This window comes from Dipodomys merriami, unplaced genomic scaffold, assembly GCF_024711535.1.
Source record: "Dipodomys merriami isolate MVZ:Mamm:240054 unplaced genomic scaffold, mDipMer1.0.p SCAF_2, whole genome shotgun sequence".
Lineage (NCBI taxonomy): Eukaryota > Metazoa > Chordata > Mammalia > Rodentia > Heteromyidae > Dipodomys > Dipodomys merriami.
The window spans coordinates 57,449,772-57,468,022 of NW_027203381.1; the positions used below are offsets into that span (position 1 = coordinate 57,449,772).

Consider the following 18,251-nt stretch of genomic DNA (forward strand, 5'->3'; position numbering starts at 1 on the left):
AAGTGTACAAGAGAGGTGTTATAACTTGATAAAAGAAAGTTGGTGCAAAAGCAAGTGGTAGATTCATCCTTGAAAAAAAAAAACATGTTCTTCTATCTTGGAAAATAAAGGTTTGTGATAACTTTTTGGACTTGAATGAACAGTTAAAATTTAAAAAATGCATAATATGGGATTTTTGGTACCAGTGACATTAACAGGTTAACAAAGAAAGTCAATTGCCTTGGCACCTTCAGGTGACCGGGGTTCTAGTTCATTCCACCCCTCAGACTTTCAAGATCTCCCAGTTGAAATAATATTTATCGGAAGTGGCGCTGTAGTTCAGGTGGTAGAGTGCTCACCTTGAGCTGAAGAGCTGAGGGACAGCGCCCAAGCCCAGAGTTCAAGCCCCATGACCGACAAAAAATATATATATATATTGAAATAATATTTATTGAAATGAACTCCAGGAAATGGAAAACGAGTTTTATTTCTTTGTTGCTGTTTTTTTTGTTTTCTTTTGTTTACCTGTCTGGGAGGGTGGGGGAGCACAAAAATGGAGGGACAACGAATGAACAAATACAGCAGTGATACTGACACTATTTTGAAAATGAACTATACCAGAGATGGGAAGGAAAATCTGGGAGAGAGCGAGGGAAGGGTTGACATAGTGCAAAAAGAAATGTACTCACTACCTGACATGTTAACTGCAACCCCTCTGTATATCACCTTTATAATAATTTTTTTAAAGATCTCTCAGCTGTATTTCCAAGGGTAAAATTAAAAGACTTCCAAGCCTCGTTCCAAGGTTCCCGGTCCTGAGAATTCCTGGCCGTGTGCTTTTTGCCTCGGGACATGGAAGGGGTTTTGAGGGCAATAAACACTAAATTCTGGTTTCTTGCTAGGATCCTTGCACAAGACTAATTCCCTTAATCCTGCACTACATAAAAGTAAAGTATTTCGTCTGTAGCTCCGTAATTGTGTCGCGTCACCCTCCACACCCCGCCCTGTGTAGCGGGAAACGCAGGTGGCCCCTACGAGCTCCTGGTCATGGGAACTACATCTCCCATGGTCCCCGGGAGGAGGACGCCCACCTGATTGGCTAAGGGCCCATGACGCTCAGTGTTTTGGCCGGGACGGTCACATGTTTCCTTTGTTGTGAGCTGCTGCGGTGACTGGAGGCCGGGGGAGACGCTGGCGCCGGAGAGTGCGCTGCGCTGCTGGCCCCGCCGCTGCTGGCCTCGCTGCTGCTGACCGCTCTCAGCCTGCGCCGAGAGGTACCCGGGAATGACAGCCTCAGGACCGGCCCAAAGGCGAGACACTGGCCTGAGCCTGGGACCTCGGGGGCGGAGGGTTAGCCGAGGTCCTGACTGCCCGGTGCCTGCGGGAGGGAAGCCAGCGGCGGCCGCCAGCCTCTCGGAGCCAGCGGCAGGATCTCGGGAAGGACTTCGGCTGGGCCTAACGGGCTTTTTTTTTTTTTTTTTTTCCTGAGGCGCAGGGCCACCAGCGTTACCGGAGGCCACCCGACGGGCGTCGGTAGCGGGCTTGGTGGAGGGGTGGGGGGTTAGAAACATCCCCGCCTCCGGCAGTCCGGTCCCGGAACTGCTGCGCAGGCCGCGGGGAAGGGGGCAGTGGGGAGGCCGCGGGTCCCCGCGGCAGGTGCTGTTGCGCCGCCGCCTCGGGGCCAGGTGGGGGCACGCGAGGAGAGGTCCGCGCGAGCCGGGGTACGGGTCTGCATTTTAAGATGGGCTTCGAATGGCACCGATTTTTATTATTTTTTAATCTCCAGAAGTGCTGAGAGTGCTACGGCCTCAAATCCTGCCTTGTGGTTGGGGCGACTCCTGGTCCAAAGTAGGGGTCTCCAGTGCTGCGGACTAGAAAAGCCCCGTTAAAGCGATTGCGAAATGTGCTTGGCACTGTCACCTGACCGTTACCCCCGCCCCCGCCGTCCTGCAGCCTTTGTTTACCGAGACTGCCGACCGGGCCTGCTCGGGGAGCCCAGCCTCGGCGTCCGTCCCCCGGGAGCCAGCGGGCGGGGGGGGGGGGGGGGGGAAACGGGCGTTCCGCCGGCGCAGACCCCGCCTAACCTCTCCACCTTCCCACCACTCCGGCGCTCTGCGTCTGAATTTACTTCCCAGTGTCCCCGCCTTCTAAGTCCTGACGCGGCCGCTAGGACTGCTAGCCCAGCGGGGATTGGGCGCCTACGGAGCTTGTGGCGGGACCGGCAGGAGTTCGTCCCGCCCCCGTGAAGGTGATCTGGAGGACGCGCGGGAGCGCGCTCGGGCCGCGGGTGCCGAGTGGAGCGGCGGAGAGGCGGGGGGGGGGGGGGGGGGGGGCAGGGCAGGAGGAGGGGTGCCTACCCATGTCCCCCCCCAGCCCTTTCTCCCCTTCCTCCCACCTCCCCCCCCCCCCGCGCCTCCAGGGCCGCGGCGGCGGGGCCCGAGCGAATGGGCAGTTCTGGGCACGCCGGGCCCCGCCGCCGCGGCCCGACCCCGAGCACCGGAACATTTGCGCCCCATAATTGCTGTCGCGATATCTGCGGCGGTGGTGCGAAGGAAGTCGTCCGTCGGCGAGTGTGTAAACAGGCTGAGCTGGCGAAATATAAACCACGAAACTACGTTTATGAAGGGCCTCGGGTCACGCCGCGGGCAGTGACTATTAACTTGATTTTAGTAGATTTTAATGCTTCATTGCTGGCTTTTTATAGACACACTGCCTTAGTCTTTGCAACTGCGGACCACTTAAGTCCATCACTGATTGGTTAAAAAAAAACCTGGAGGTTAACTTTGTTTGCTAAACAGATTTAAAAATCTTTCTGTTGTATCTTTGAAGAGAGATTATTAATCGGGCATCGGTGGCTCTCGCCTGTAATCCTAGCTGCCCAAGAGACTAACATCTGAATATCATGGTTCGAAGCCAGCCCAGGCAGGAAAGTCAGTTGAGACTCTTATCATAATCCTTTTAACCACCAAAATGCCAGAAGTGGGCTGTAGTACAAGTACTAGGGCGCTATCCTTGAGCAAAAAAGCTCAGGGACCGTGCCCAAGATTGAGTTAAAGACCCAGGACTGGCAGACAAATTGTTACAGATCCTAAAAGATCTTATATGCCCTGGCTTGAGTTGTTTTCCTTGTTTGGGAAATTCTAGTTCTAGCTCACACTTTGTGTGTGTGTGTGTGTGTGTGTGTGTGTGTGTGTGTGTGTGTGTGTGTGTGTGTGTGTGTGTGTGTGTGTGTGTGTGTGTGTGTGTGTGTGTGTGTGTGTGTGCGCGCGCGCGCGTGTGGCGCGCACGCGTGCCATCCTGGGGTGAACTCAGCTGAGCTTCTTTTGCTCAAGGCTAGCACTCTACCACTTGAGCCACAGGGCCATTTCTGGCTTTTTCTATGTGGTGCTGAGGAATTGAACCCAAGGCTTTATGCATGCTAGACAAGCACTCTACAACTAAGCCATATTCCCAGCCCCCTACCTCACACATTTTAATATATTAATCAGCATGGTAATTAAGAGTTTTAAAGAAGTGAATTGCAAATGGATTCTTTGATAGGGGAAAATGACAATCATCTGGAAGGTCAGTCATTTTTAGCTAATGTAGTGACAGTGGGTTTTTTTACTCTTTTTGAGCTAAGGGGACACTAGGGGTTTTCCCCAATTTCTTTTCCTGTAAATCTGTAGACATTCATTGAAGATAATACAGTTTTTAGGAGCTCTCCTGGCTGGGGAAGGAATTGATTGATACAGTCTTACTGATACAGGCTTTTTTTTTTTTCTTCCCCCTTTGGTCGTGGGGCTTGAACTCAAGGCCTGGGTGCTGTCTCTGAACTCTTCCGCTCAAGGCTAGCACTCTACCACTTTGAGCCACAGCTTCACTTCTGGTTTTGTGGTGGTTAATTGAAGGAGAATCTTAGGGACTTTTCCTGCCTGGGCTGGCTTCCAGCCTGGATCCTCAGATCTCAGCCTCCTGAGTAGCTAAGATTACAGAACAAATTACCAGCATCCAGCCTAGTTTACAGCTTAATAGATATTTGAAATTCAAGCAGAGATAGCTACACTAGAACAAACAGCTGATAGATTCATTGAGAATACATACAAATGTAATTGTTTAACCTTGTAAAAAAATAAATAAAAAAGCCAGAAGTGGCGCTGTGGCTCAAGTGGTAGAGCGCTAGTCTTGAGCTGAAGAGCTGAGGGACAGCGCCCAGGCCCTGAGTTCAGGCCCCACGACCGGACCCAAAAAAAATTTAAAAAAAAATAAAAATAAATCAAGTCAGCTCCAGTGGTTCATACATACCTCTAATCCTAACTAGTCAGGAGGCTGAGATCTTAGGATTGTGGTTCAAAGCCAGCTCAGGCAAGAAAGTCTGTGAGACTCTTACCCAATAAACTACTCAAAAATCTGTAAGTAGAGTTGTGGCTCAGGTGGTAGAGTGCTACCCTTGAGCACAAAGAGGCTCAGGGACAGATTCCAGGCCCTGAGTGCAAGCCCAGGACCAGCAAGAAAAAAAAAAAAAGTCAGCACAATGGTGGCTCATACATGTAAGTCTCGCTATTCAAGAGGCTGAGATCGGAGGACCACAGTTCTAAGCCAGCTGAGACAGGAAATTCCATGAGACTTATCTCCAGTGAACCACCAAAAAGCTTAGAAGTGGTAGAGCACTGGCCTTGAGTGTGCACACACGTCTACATACACACACACACACACCATTTGATAAAATCTGTTCTAACAAAGCATATGACTTAATCTCTAAACAGGAAGAAGAAATACTATTCTGAGTTAAGGCTGGCTATCAGCTTTATCTTAAACTTTCCTGGCTTTTGTCCAAGTTGTTTAAAACTTTAATGCTTTTGCAAGACACTTTTTTTTTTTTACTTCCTTGTTTTTCTGCCATTTCATTAAAAGCCAAAGGTCAAGCCTTTGAAAAATAAATACCAGTACACATCAAGTAAGCAGCTGCATTTATTCTTGTTTGCTCTAAGGTAGAACTATGGGATATCTCTTTTCAATAAATATTTAGATATAGGCTATATAATGAGATTCGAATAACATATTCCCTCTAGTACATGAATGCAAAGCACATATTACTGTATGTGGTTTTATTTCTGTTGTGGCTAGAACAATGAAAGAGAGACTGTGTGGCAACTTGTAAACTTTGTAAACACTCAGTTTTCTGCTATGTAACATAAGCTCAGCATAGTGGCTTCTACTTGTAGTTCCAGCTACTCCCAAGACTGAGGCAGAGAACCACTGTGGCCAGGCTAGGTTACATAGCAAGATTGGTTTAAGAGAGGTTGGAGGCATGACTGAGGTGGTGGAGTATCAGTTTGAGTTCAGGTCTCCAATAGAAATAAAGAGGTGGAGGGAGGGGCTAAACTAACTTTAATTGAAAATTTGTCTTTGTCTAAATTTATTGTCCAGAGCATCTGGGGTGGGGGGTGTGCGTGCACGTGTGCATGCACATACATGTGTACCTCTGCATTACTAGCATTTAAACTCAGGGACTCTCAGGACTCTACCTCTTGAGCTACAGCCCTTTTTTTACTATAGTTATTTGGAATAGGCTGTCGAGTTTTTGCTTGCCTCAGACTGTGTACCTCTTACCTACATCTCCCTGGTAGTTGAGATTGTGGATGTGTAGCACCCATGCTTTTGTTCATATGGTTTTATCTAAATTTTGGTCTGGGTTGGCCTTTGCAGAAAGCCTCTTGATCTCTACCTCCAGAGTAGGTGGGATTACAGGTGGGACACAAAACCTGGCCAGCATTTGGCACTTATTAAAGGAAACCAAAATCAATGATTAAATAAACTAAGCATGGTAGCATGCACTCATCATTTCAGTATTAAGGATCCTAACTTTGAGGCCAGCCCTGTCTACTTGTCAGGACCTTGTCTCAAAATGAAATGAGTTTTTGTTTTTTTTTCAAAAATGATCAGTTGTTGTTCTTTACTGAGATTCTTTTTTCTTCTGTTTTGTCTGAGACAGGGACTTGATATCTGATGTTTTCCCTCACTGGCTGGCACTCAACCACCTGAGCCATACCTCTAACCCCATCTTTACTGAGATTTCTTTTTTTTTCTCTTTTTTTTTTGGGGGGGGGGTCCGGTAGTGGGCCTGAATTCTGGGCCTGGGTGCTGTCCCTCAGCTCTTCAGCTCAAGGCTAGCGCTCTACCACTTGAGCCACAGCGCCACTTCCGGCTTTTTTCTTTTGCTTATGTGGTGCTGAGGAATTGAACCCAGGGCCTCATGCATGCAAGGCAAGCGCTCTACCACTGAGCCACCTTCCCAGCCCCTTTACTGAGATTCTAAAAGTTATTTCTGTAGATTCTGAATTTACATGTATTTTTATACATTTAGAGTGGTACTTCTCAAATTAAGTCAGATGACATAGTGGTGTACTTACAGATTTAACTTATTGGAACAAAAGAAAAAAAGAAAAACAGCCAGGGCACTGGTGGTTCCTCCTATAATCCTAGGTACAGAGGAGGCAGAGATCTGAGGACCACTGTTCAAAGCCAGCCTGGGAAAGAAAGGCTATGGGGCCCTTATCTCCTGTTAATCACCTAAAAACTGGAAGTGGAGCTGTGTGGCTCAAAGTGGGAGAGAGCTAGCCTTGAGCAAAAAAAAATATCAGGGACAGCGCCCAGTGAGCTCAAACTCTACAACTGACAAAAAAAAAAAAAAATTCTGCTAACCAGAAACAGAATTTTGTCATGTGTCTATAGATCTTTTAATAAAATAGTGCATTAAAAGAAACCTGGGAACTGGTGGCTTAGGCCTATAATCGTCAGGCAGTCAGGGCAGATAAATCTAAGACTCTTATCTTCAATTAACTCATTTATTGGAGATAAGAGTCTCCCAGACTTTCCTTCCCAGGCTGGCTTGGAACCACAATCCTCAGATCTCAGCCTCCTGATTAGCTAAGATTACAGGTGTGAGCCACTGACACCTGGCTAAATTTGTAATTTTTAAAAGTGGTCCCCAAGGGTTGAGGTCATAGTTCAGTGCTTATTAACCTGTAGAACATCCTGGGTTCGATTGTGAGCACCAAAAGAAGAAAGGAAAGGTGGCCATCAAAAAAATTTTTAATGAGTTTTTGATACAATCAAGTGAAAATATCTAAAATTTTGTAATATCTAGTATATGTATGAGTCAAGCGGAAAAGGTCAGATAATGTGATGTCAGGAAAATGAACCCTTAGATGTGTATTTTAATGTTTTTTTCTTTCATGCATGTGTTTCTAACGCATTTATAAGATTATCTCTTTGTTGCTTTGTATGTCCCTCCCCCACAGTATAACCCCTGCTTTCACTATATTTGATGTCAGTATAACTTGTGGAGGAGATAGGGAAAAACCAGTTGTTTAAGGATACAGGTGGACCTGTTGCAACAATGAGAAGTACAAGTTGTCATGTCCAAAACGAGCTTTACAACGTCGGTGGGGGGGGGGGGGGAAGAGGGGGGAAGGAGAAGGATTGGGATTGGGGGGGAGGGGGGAGGCTGGGAAGGGATGTGAAGGGTAAACAAAGGAGGAGGCTGCAATGCTTGGTAAGAAATGTACGCATTATCCTGCCCATGTAATTGTAACTCCTCTGTACAGTATGTTCACAAATAAAATAAAATTAAATTTTTAAAAAAAAATTTTTTTTAAAGTTGGTCTGAGCGCTGGTTGCTCACACCTATAATCCTAGCTACTCAGGAGGAGGTCTAAGGATCAGGGTTCAAAACCAGCTTAGGCAGATGAGTCCATACGATGCCTATCTCCAGTTAACCACCAGAAAACCAAAATGGAGCTGTGGCTCAAAGTGGTAGAGTGCTAGTCTTGAAGGAACGAGCTCACAGACAGTGCCCAGTTCAAGCCCCATAGCCACAAAACAAAAATGTGGTTCAGTTGGGGCTGGAGGTGTGGCTCAGATAGTAGAATGCCAGCCAGTAAGCAAAAGTGTCAGATAATGAGTTTGTGCTCCTGGTCTCAGACAAAAACCAAACCAACACACAGTTTTGCATAGTACTTAGTTAAAAATAAATTAATGATTATTCAAACATAAAGATTAGTGGGACACCAGTGACTCACTCCAGTAATCCTAGCTACTCTGGAGGATCTGAGGATCATGGTTTGAAACCAGACTGGGAAGGAGAGACTCCAATTAACCACTGGGAACCTGAAAGTGGCACTGTGACTCAAATCGTAAAGTGCTAGCTATGAGCACAAAGAGGCTCAGAGATAGTGCTCAGGTCATGAGTTCAAGCCTCAAGACCTGCAAATAAATAAAGCCTCTACTGTGTTGCAATTATTTGCTAGTTTTACATTTCAGTTATTGTGTTATTTTTGTCACTGTCTCTTAGCTTTTTCCCTTCTAGGCTGCACCAGCCTGAGCACAGCTCCACTTCCCAATTTTTGCTAGTTAATTGGAGATAGTCTAATAGAGTTTCCTGCTCAATCTATTGGCTTTGGTCTAATCCTCAGATCTCAACCTCTGGGTAGCTAGGTTTACAGGCTGAGCTACCCTGTGATACCCAGCTCCAATTACCATGTATCTTTAAAGATAAACTTCTTCTTCCTTGGCCCTTCTTGTTACTGCCCTGTTCTTTATCCATGGTTAAATTTGAGAAAATGGAGTAAAATAGAGCATTATAGTATGTGGCAATGCATTACCACAAGTTGAAAAGGCCATGCTAAATCAGGATCTTGTTCATTTCTTGTGTTTTGTACTATTTAGTCTTCAGAAGGCCCTTAGTAATTCACATCATCCTTGAGGCTGATCCTTTGTGTAGTATTTCTTTATTCTAAATAGGGCAAAGAAACTTGTTGCTTGATAGCTACTCTGTAGATCAGTTCTGACATAATTCATCTTCTACTTTGTACCTTAACATCCCCTGTCTCTTGCCCTATTAGCTTGATAAGTGTTACCTAAAGTCCTGAAGAAAATGCCTAGTTGAATGGCCTTACCCTTTCAATTCTGTAGGTATAATTCTAGATTGAATCATGAGAAGCTCTCTTCCAATTTGTACTTGGTTTTCCTCAAGAGAAATGCTAAGAATTGAAATACATTTTAGTATCAGTCTTGGAGTTGGTTGTAGTCTTAGACCTAAAGAGTCTAAAATTGGATCTGAATCCAATATTTGCTATCTCAGTGCCAGACACAGACTATAAATGTTTCTTGAATTGACTTGAATCCTTTCATTGGCTCAGGATCTCATTGGGAAAGAATGCTTAGCTAGGACTACCCATCTCTTAATTTAACCAAATTACAATGTTCCATTACCACAACTACATCAGGTTATACCTACTTCTGAAAGGAAGGAAAGATAAAGATTCATTCATCTTATAATCATAGTTTTGCTGTAGATATGTTTATATATAAATATATATAGTTGTAGTTTTTATTTGGTGTTGGTTTCAACTTTTGGATTTGCCTAAACTTGCTAAGAATTTACAGGTTCTACTGATAAATAGAAAAGGAGGGAGGAATTATTCTGAATTGTTTCATTTGTATAGAGATTAAGTCAATAAGGTTCAACAAAACAGAAGAAATAATACATTTATATATTAAAAGGAGATATAAGTATGTCATAAACTTAGAAATTTGCTATCGAAATTTAGATAACTAGGGCTGGGAAGGTGGCTCAGTGGTAGAGCGCTTGCTTTGCATGCCTGAGGCCCTGGGTTCGATTTCTCAGCACCACATAAGCAAAAAAGAAAAAAGCCGGAAGTGGTACTGTGGCTCAAGTGGTAGAGCGCTAGCCTTGAGCTGAAGAGCTGAGGGACAGCGCCCAGGCCCAGAGTTCAGACCCCACGACCGGACCGAAAAAAAAATAAAAAATAAAAAGAAATTTAGATAACTGAGGATTTTAAAACTAGGAGTTTTAGCCAGATGCCAGTGGCTCACACTTGTAATCCTAGCTACTCAGGAGGCTGAGATCTGAGGATCATGCCTCTAAGCCAGCCCAGGCAGGAAAGTCCATGAGACTCTTATCACCAACCAGAAACCAGAAGTGTCATTATGACTCAAAGTGGTAGAGCACTAGCCTTGAACTGAAGAGCTGAGGGACAGCACCCAGGCCCAGAGTTCAAGCCCCACGACTGACCAAAACAAACAAAAACTGGGAATTTCTCTGTATTCTTGATACTACTATGTACTTCATAGTAACTATGTTGTATACTTTGGATGAGATTGATAGAATTATTAGAATTGATACAACTATTATAGATGGATAAAATTATTAGAATTATTAAAAATTAGTGGTACCAGATTTGAATAAAACATAAATTTCAAAACATTCTACAAGCTGGACACTGGTGGCTCATGTCTGTAATCCTAGTTACTCAGGAAGCTAAGAGCTAAGAATTTTAGCCCAAGCAGGAAAGTCATGAGATTTTCCAATTAATTACCAGCAAAACAGAAGTTGTGCTATGGCTCAGAATGGTAAAGCAGTATAAAAAAAACTCAGGGACAGTGCCCGGGACCTGAGTTCAAGCCCATGACCAAAAAAAAAAAAAGATTCTTCAGATAGCCAAAGTGGAGTGATCCCAGTGCCACAGTTTGTTGTCATGGATATGTTTCATCATCTTTCACTTAAATCTTAATGTAGGACAATTTTCAAGTGAAGAAGCTGATATGTAAGATTAATATGTAGAAGAACATAAAGTTATTAGTTTGCTTCAAGAAAATGTTATCCTTAATAATTTTCTATACAAAAATGGACTTTCATTCATAATTGGACTTTACTAAGAAAATGTTTTGAGATAAATACTGTCAACTCTACATGAACTGATGAGGATCTGATTTATATGTTGCTGTTCTCTCTTTTAGGTGTGGAAATTAAAAAAAAAAGGACAACTATTTTGAATGAAGTTTTGACCAAGCAAATGCTGGCAAGGTATACCTGTACTATTTATAAACTAAACATTGTTATCCAGTGATTTAAGCCATTTTTCTTTTTTTAACCAGGGATCACTTAATCACCAGTCAGAATAACAAGGAACCATTGTGTCCTTCAAATAAATGTCACAATCATTTGTTACTAAATATTTACCCACTATTTTTTATTCCTTTCTGAGAACTTCAATTCCTTTTCTTCAGAACATCAAAATAGGTTTTCTCCACTCATTATTCTGGGACATAGGCCAAGGGCATGTAATTTAAAAATTAGAAAGTAGGTCTACAATACTTATGATTCTGTTGTGAGAAATAAATCCTAGAATATCTTTAACCAGAAGACTTTTTTTTATTGTGAGAATACGTACAGAGGAGTTACAATTACATGATCAAGATAACGAGTACATTTCTTATCAATCATTGTTGCCTCCTCTTTGTTTCCCCTTCCCATCCCTTCCCATACTCCCCTCCCTCCTCCCATCTGATCCTCCCCCCACCCCCCACCAAAGTTGTAAAGTTTGTTTTTCCACATAACAACTTGTACATCTCATTGTTGCAATGGGTCCACCTGTATCCCTAGTTAAAAGATTTGTTTTTTCCCTTCCCCTCCACAAATTATACCAACATCAAATACAGTGAAAGCATGGGTTATACTGTGGGGGAGGGACATACAAAGCAACAAAGAAATCATCTTATAAATATGTTAGAAACAATTGCATGAAAGGAAAAAAAACCAAAAAAACATTTGAATACTTATCTTGGGGTTCATTCCCCCAACATCAACTTATCTGACCTTTTCTGCTTCACTCAGACATATACTAGTTATTGCAAATAAGGGAAATCATGGGACCTATGTTTGTTTGGGCCTGGCTTACTTCACTTAATATAATTTTTTCCAAGTCTTTCCATTTATTAACAAATGGGGCAATGTCATTCTTTCTGATGGAGGCATAGAATTGTGTATATATACCACATTTTCTTGATCCATTCATCTACTTAGGGGCATCTGGGTTGGCTCTATATCTTAGCTATGATAAATAATGCTGCAATAAACATAGTTGTGCTGGTAGCTTTAGTGTGGTCTTGTTTGTGATCATTTGGGTAAATGCCCAAAAGTGGGATTGCTGGGTCATAGGGGAGCTCTATGTGGAGTCTTTTGAGGAACTTCCAAACTGCTTTCCAAAGTGGTTGAACAAGTTTACACTCCCACCAACAATGCAGTAAGGTTCCCTTCTGTTCACATCTTCTCCAGCATCTGTTGTTATTAGAGTTCTTGATTATAGCCATTCTTAACTGTGGTGAGGTGGTATCTCAATGCTGTTTTGATTTGCGAACTGTTCAACCTCTCTAGCCATAAAAGAAATGCAAATCAAAACAACATTTAGATACCACCTCACCCCAGAAGACTCTCTTAAAGTACCATTGCTTTCAAGTAAGAGAATAGCTCCAGAAATAAAGCACCTGTAAAAATGAAGGAGAAAAAGAGAATATGTAGGCTATTTTTTCCATATAAATCAGTTGTGACATGACAGTCTGATCGCACTTAACCTAAATACATCTTTCAATCTTTATTTATCTTTGTTGGAATACACATTTTCCTACATGTATTGTACAAAGAGGTTTTTCATTGCTTAACTTTTTCCTAATGATAATAATTATGCTCTTAAATTTGCAAAAATTTTAAGAGAATTCAATCTGTAGTGTTTCCTGTTTGTTCTGTCATGTTAAGTTCATTTAAGATAAACCTTTAACCTATATTACATATTTGAGATATGGTTAAGGTTTTGTTTACATTTTTAACCATGGGTGGTTAAAATATTTATATAAAATAGAAAGGCAGGGGGTGAGCTTGTGGCTTTTAGGTAGAGTGCTTGCCTAGCATGCATGAAGCACCACTGGTTTCAATTCCTCAGTACCACATAAACAGAAAAAGCAGTAAGTGGTGCTATGGTTCCAGTGGTAGAGAGCTTGCCTTGAGCACCAAGAGACTCAAAGGTCAGTGCCTTCACCCTGAGTTCAAGCCCCAAGACCAGCAAAAAAAAAAAAAAGAAGAAGAAGAAGAAGAAGAAAGAAGGGCAAAGTCTAGTAAATTATTATATCTGGAAGCCCAAAAGTCAGATTCCAAATTCATATCACATTTCTTTTTGTTGGTGGTGGTGGTGTAGTGGTCCAGGGCTTGAACTCTGGGCCCTGCTTCAGCTCAAGGCTGAAGCATTTGAGCCACAGCACCACTTCTGGTTTTCTGGTGGTTAATTGGAGATAAAAGTCTCAGACTTTCCTGTCCAGGCTAGTTTTGAACCATGATCTTCAGATCTCAGCCTCCTGAGAAGCTAAGATTACGGATGTAAGCCACCAGCACCTGGCTTCACATCACATTTCTAAGATGCCTCTGTTCAAATCATTGACCCTGTTAAAAACAGAAAGATCTTATATCTCTCTTATGGAGACTAGTTCATGTAGAGTTCTTAGAAAGTCTAGAAAAAGCAAAAATGCTCAAAAGCCGGGTTGCCAGCCACACCTGCTTGGAGAAGAATCTGTGAGATGGCTTCCTTATGAATGAAGCAGTAAATGAGTTTCTTGTTGCTGTTGGATTCTCTATCATACCATGTGGTTTTATGTGTTCTAATCCAGATTTTTCTGTTTTCTCTTGGGTACAATCAGTGGAGAACATGTTATCTGTTAACAAACTGAAGAAGCAATTATGATAAAAGGGGTGTAAAATAACAGAAAAAAGCAAACCCATAGCTTTTATCAATACTTATTGCAACCCCTAAGTTTATTTATTACTGAATACACTAAGATCATTAGATATAAAAGTAAAGTATCTTGGGCTGGGAAGGTGGCTCAGTGGTAGAGCGCTTGCCTTGCATGCCTGAGGCCCTGGGTTCCATTCCTCAGCACCACATAAGCAAAAAGAAAAAAACCGGAAGTGGTGCTGTGGCTCAAGTGGTAGAGCACTAACCTTGAACTGAAAAGATGAGGAACAACGCCCAGGCCCAGAGCTCAGGCCCCACAACAGGACCCAAAAACAAATAAAAATAAAAAAATAAAAAATAAATAAAAGCAAAGTATCTTTTTGTGTATGTTTCCCTACTGGGAAATAGAAGGAAAATTTTTTTTAGTTCTTCTAACATGCTACTTGTTTGCATTTCATTTAAGCATTATGAGAAGGACAGTGGATGGAGGCACAAAGACCAAGATATTTATTGTGAATACTACTAATATCATTACCCAAAGTCTACAAAAGCTAGTGTGAATTTTTTGAACCTGAAATACAAAGAAGCTGATATAAAGAATAAATTCCTGATTTGGGAAGCTGACAAACGCCTATTTTAATAATAAGTTGAATCTAGATTAAGAAAGCATTCAGAATGAAGCATTTCAGAATAAAATATGTCACCAATATGTCATCAGTCTATGTTTATATAATTGTAGTATTCTCTTTTTTATCACTTGTGATATTATATACTTAAGTTTTAACAACAACAAGAAATTGCCATTCAGATGCAGTGAGATCTTTCTTACTTATGGGGAATAGATGTCTCTGTGTAGAAGTATTTCTGAGATAGCTTCAAATTTAAAATCTGTTCAATATATGTGATACTGCCTCCATATGAAAACATGAATTTTGAAGTGATTCTGTGCAATATAAATATAGATTTTAAAATTTTATCTGTGTATACTCATGCATGTGAGAATGTGGGCACACATACATGGACAGCCATACCCAAGAAATTAGATGCCCTACAATGAGACAAATATGCACTCTTTACATAAATAGTAATAGTAAATTTAAAAACTAATCATATAAGCCAGGTGCCAGCACCTCTTTCCAGTAATCCTAGCTATTCAGGAAGCTGAGATCTGAGGATCTAGGTCTGAAGCCAGCCCAAGGAAGGAAGTGCATGAAAGTCTTATTCCAATCAACCACCAAAAAGTTGATGGAGCTTTGGGCTTAAGTGGTAGAGCACAAGCCTTGAGCAATAAACTTACGGACAGTGCCCAGGCCCAGAGTTCAAGACTGACACCAAAAGAAGATTGTAATAATAGAGCAGTTGGCTAGAGAATTTAAATTTGGCAAGAATGAAAGAAGGGCCATCTGAGGTTGTCTGTGACATATGCTACATATAAGACCTCTTGTCTATGCTACCTTAAATTATTATTTTGGTATTGTGCTTTGTTGCAATTATAATAAAAGAACTGCAACAGCATTATCTTACGCTCTAAACTCTAGGCCTAGAAGAGTCCTTTAATAATAGTATACTGTTGCTGCTGATGGAAGCAACAAAAATAAGTAAATTCAGTGGGAGTTTCTAATGTTGGAAACAACTAGTGAATCTTGACACTAGAGTATCAGAGTGATTGAGAAGAGCACAAAGATAACATGAAAAAGAGAGTATGTAATAAAGTGAGTTGATTTTATTGTATATTTTATTTCCCTTTGTGTCACTTAAATTTTTTAAAATGGAGAATGATTTAATATGTGACAGGGTTCAGGAAATACAGTGTTAAATTAAGATTATTAACTCTCAAAGCTCAGCCTTGTTATGTAGGATGGCATCTCATGTTTTGAATTATCCATATCCTTTTGCTACCTTCTTATTGCTGCCATAATGAGTATTTAAAACCAGTTATTAATACACTTTGGATCATATATCACCTGTAGATGTAAAAATAAAGTAAGTAAAAGAACTCCCTTTAAATTGGTATAAAAGAGAGTTGATCTCCATAGCCAAGTGCTTAAGTCCATTGGCTACTTATTTGCAGCCATGGAAGGAAAGAGGATGGGTGAAAGGAAGCTGGGCTTAAGACTTTTTTTTAATTTTTAATTTTTAATTTTTTTTTGGGTCCGGTCATGGGGCCTGAACTCTGGGCCTGGGTGCTGTCCCTCAGCTCTTCAGCTCAAGGCTAGCGCTCTACCACTTGAGCCACAGCGCCACTTCCGGCTTTTTTCTTTTTGCTTATGTGGTGCTGAAGAATTGAACCCAGGGCCTCAGGCATGCAAGGCAAGTGCTAAGACTTTAAAAAAAAAAAAAAACAAAGTACTACCACATAATGGAAATACTAGGGAATATGAGGGAAAAACAGAAGATAAATGAACCATTTGATTTGTGGTTGTGTTCCTGGTTTTTTATCCCCATATGCATTAGTGTATAATCTTTTTTGTTAGAATGTACTTAAGATATGCTTTTCTACTTACTATCTGACTGATATACTTCCCACGTCATTAGTCTGCATACCTTTTTTGGCATGGGGTAGGGGCTGGGGTGATACCAGGGCTTGAATTCAGGACCTGGGTGCTGTCCTTCAGTGTTTTTTTGTTTGTTGGTTGGTTTGTTTGTTGCTCTACTATTTGAGCCACAGCTCCACTTCTGGCTTTTTGGTAGTTAACTAGAGATAAGAGTCACAATCTTTTCTGGCAGGGCTAGCATCAACCATGATCCTTAGATTTCAGCCTCCTGAGTAGATAGGGTTACAAGCATGAGCCACCAGTACTCAGCTGTACATACTTTTTAATGGTTGCTTGACTGTTCCATCCTGAAGACAGAGTGTAGATTAACTCATTCCCTGTTGTGGGACTTTAGGTTTTAAGTATCCTCTGTTAATACACATTAAACATCTTATGTAGATAAATCTTTCCACATATTCTTGATGATTTCCTTAGGAAAAATTGCTTTTAAAAAAAGAAAAGACACTAGCCAAACAATATATAAGTTCTTAACGTTTGTTGATATATAAGTAAATTTCTGTCTTACAATGTTAAGATAATAACTTTATATTGGGATTGTGATTATACTGTAATGGTGTCTTACACCATTCTGACTTACCTTTGCAGTCAGCTCAGTTAAGTAGAATAAAACCCAGCTGTGTGAAAAGGGAGATGGAAAGTTTTAGTAATTTGAAAAGTACATAGTGTCCTTTCAGCTGAGAGTTTCAAGAAAACAATTGAAAATGTTTCCTAATGTTCTAATTATGAAAATGTAAGCATTTATCAGTTTTTCTTGAAATGAGATAGTGTGTGAAATATATTTGTCATGTGACATCTTTTTGAATTTTTTACAGATTAAAATGTTTTCGTTTCTTTCCTTTTAGCAACTTAAAGAAGATCTCTACCAGTCTTTTCTCAACAATTATATAGTCAACTGATGTAACAATGGTACTAATATTGGGACGCAGACTAAACAGAGAGGATCTTGGGGTTCGTGATTCCCCAGCAACTAAGCGTAAAGTTTTTGAAATGGACCCCAAATCTCTGACAGGTCGTGAGTTTTTTGACTTCTCTTCAGGATCATCCCATGCTGAAAACATACTCCAGATATTCAATGAATTCCGAGACAGCCGCTTATTCACTGATGTAATCATTTGTGTGGAAGGAAAAGAGTTTCCTTGCCATAGAGCTGTCCTCTCAGCCTGTAGTAGCTACTTCAGAGCTATGTTTTGTAATGACCACAGGGAAAGCCGAGAAATGTTGGTTGAAATCAATGGCATTTTAGCTGAAGCTATGGAATGTTTTCTACAGTATGTTTATACTGGAAAGGTGAAGATCACCACAGAGAATGTCCAGTATCTCTTTGAAACATCAAGCCTCTTTCAGATTAGTGTGCTCCGTGATGCATGTGCCAAGTTCTTGGAGGAACAGCTTGATCCTTGTAATTGCTTAGGAATCCAACGCTTTGCTGACACCCATTCACTCAAAACACTCTTCACAAAATGCAAAACCTTTGCATTACAGACTTTTGAGGATGTGTCCCAACATGAAGAATTTCTTGAGCTTGACAAAGATGAACTCATTGATTATATTTGTAGCGATGAACTTGTGATTGGTAAAGAAGAGATGGTTTTTGAAGCTGTCATGCGTTGGGTCTACCGTGCTGTTGATCTAAGAAGACCATTGTTACATGAGCTCCTGACACATGTGAGACTCCCTCTGTTGCATCCCAACTACTTTGTTCAAACAGTTGAGGTGGACCAATTGATCCAGAATTCTCCTGAGTGTTACCAGTTGTTACATGAAGCAAGACGGTACCACATACTTGGTAATGAAATGATGTCCCCAAGGACTAGGCCACGCAGGTGAGAAAACTGTTTACAGATATAATTAACATATAATTATTCCTGCAGCACACTATAGATTTTAAGTCATAAACTATAGAAAAATAGTTTCCTGACTATAACGGTGGAAGAAATACTTTTTTTCACTTTATTGTAAGTAAACTAGAAATTTTTACTATGAGAATGATTTTAATATTTTTCTGACATTGCTATTGGAGTTTTGTATTGTGGCAGAAAGCACCTAACAAAATTTACCGTCTTTTTATGTTTACTTGTACAGTTCAATGTTGAAATTGGTTGTGAAACCAATTTCACCATAACAGTCCCATTTTTTTCTATAAATTTACTAT

At 41.3% G+C, this 18,251-nt stretch overlaps 1 protein-coding gene across 2 annotated transcripts in view; it reads left to right on the top strand.

Annotated features, from left to right (window-relative positions):
• Positions 1 to 1,137: 1,137 nt before the first annotated feature.
• Positions 1,138 to 18,251, top strand: part of Klhl24 (kelch like family member 24) — a 46,930-nt gene continuing 29,816 nt past the window's right edge. Inside the window, exons 1-3 of one of the 2 annotated variants that reach the window (XM_070029679.1) lie at positions 1,138 to 1,289; positions 10,783 to 10,849; positions 16,942 to 17,922. In XM_070029679.1, the coding sequence (XP_069885780.1) occupies positions 17,003 to 17,922 (920 nt within the window). In that variant the 5' untranslated portion in view covers positions 1,138 to 1,289; positions 10,783 to 10,849; positions 16,942 to 17,002. The remainder of the gene's footprint in view (positions 1,290 to 10,782; positions 10,850 to 16,941; positions 17,923 to 18,251) is intronic. The other variant, XM_070029680.1, reaches the window with a different exon arrangement.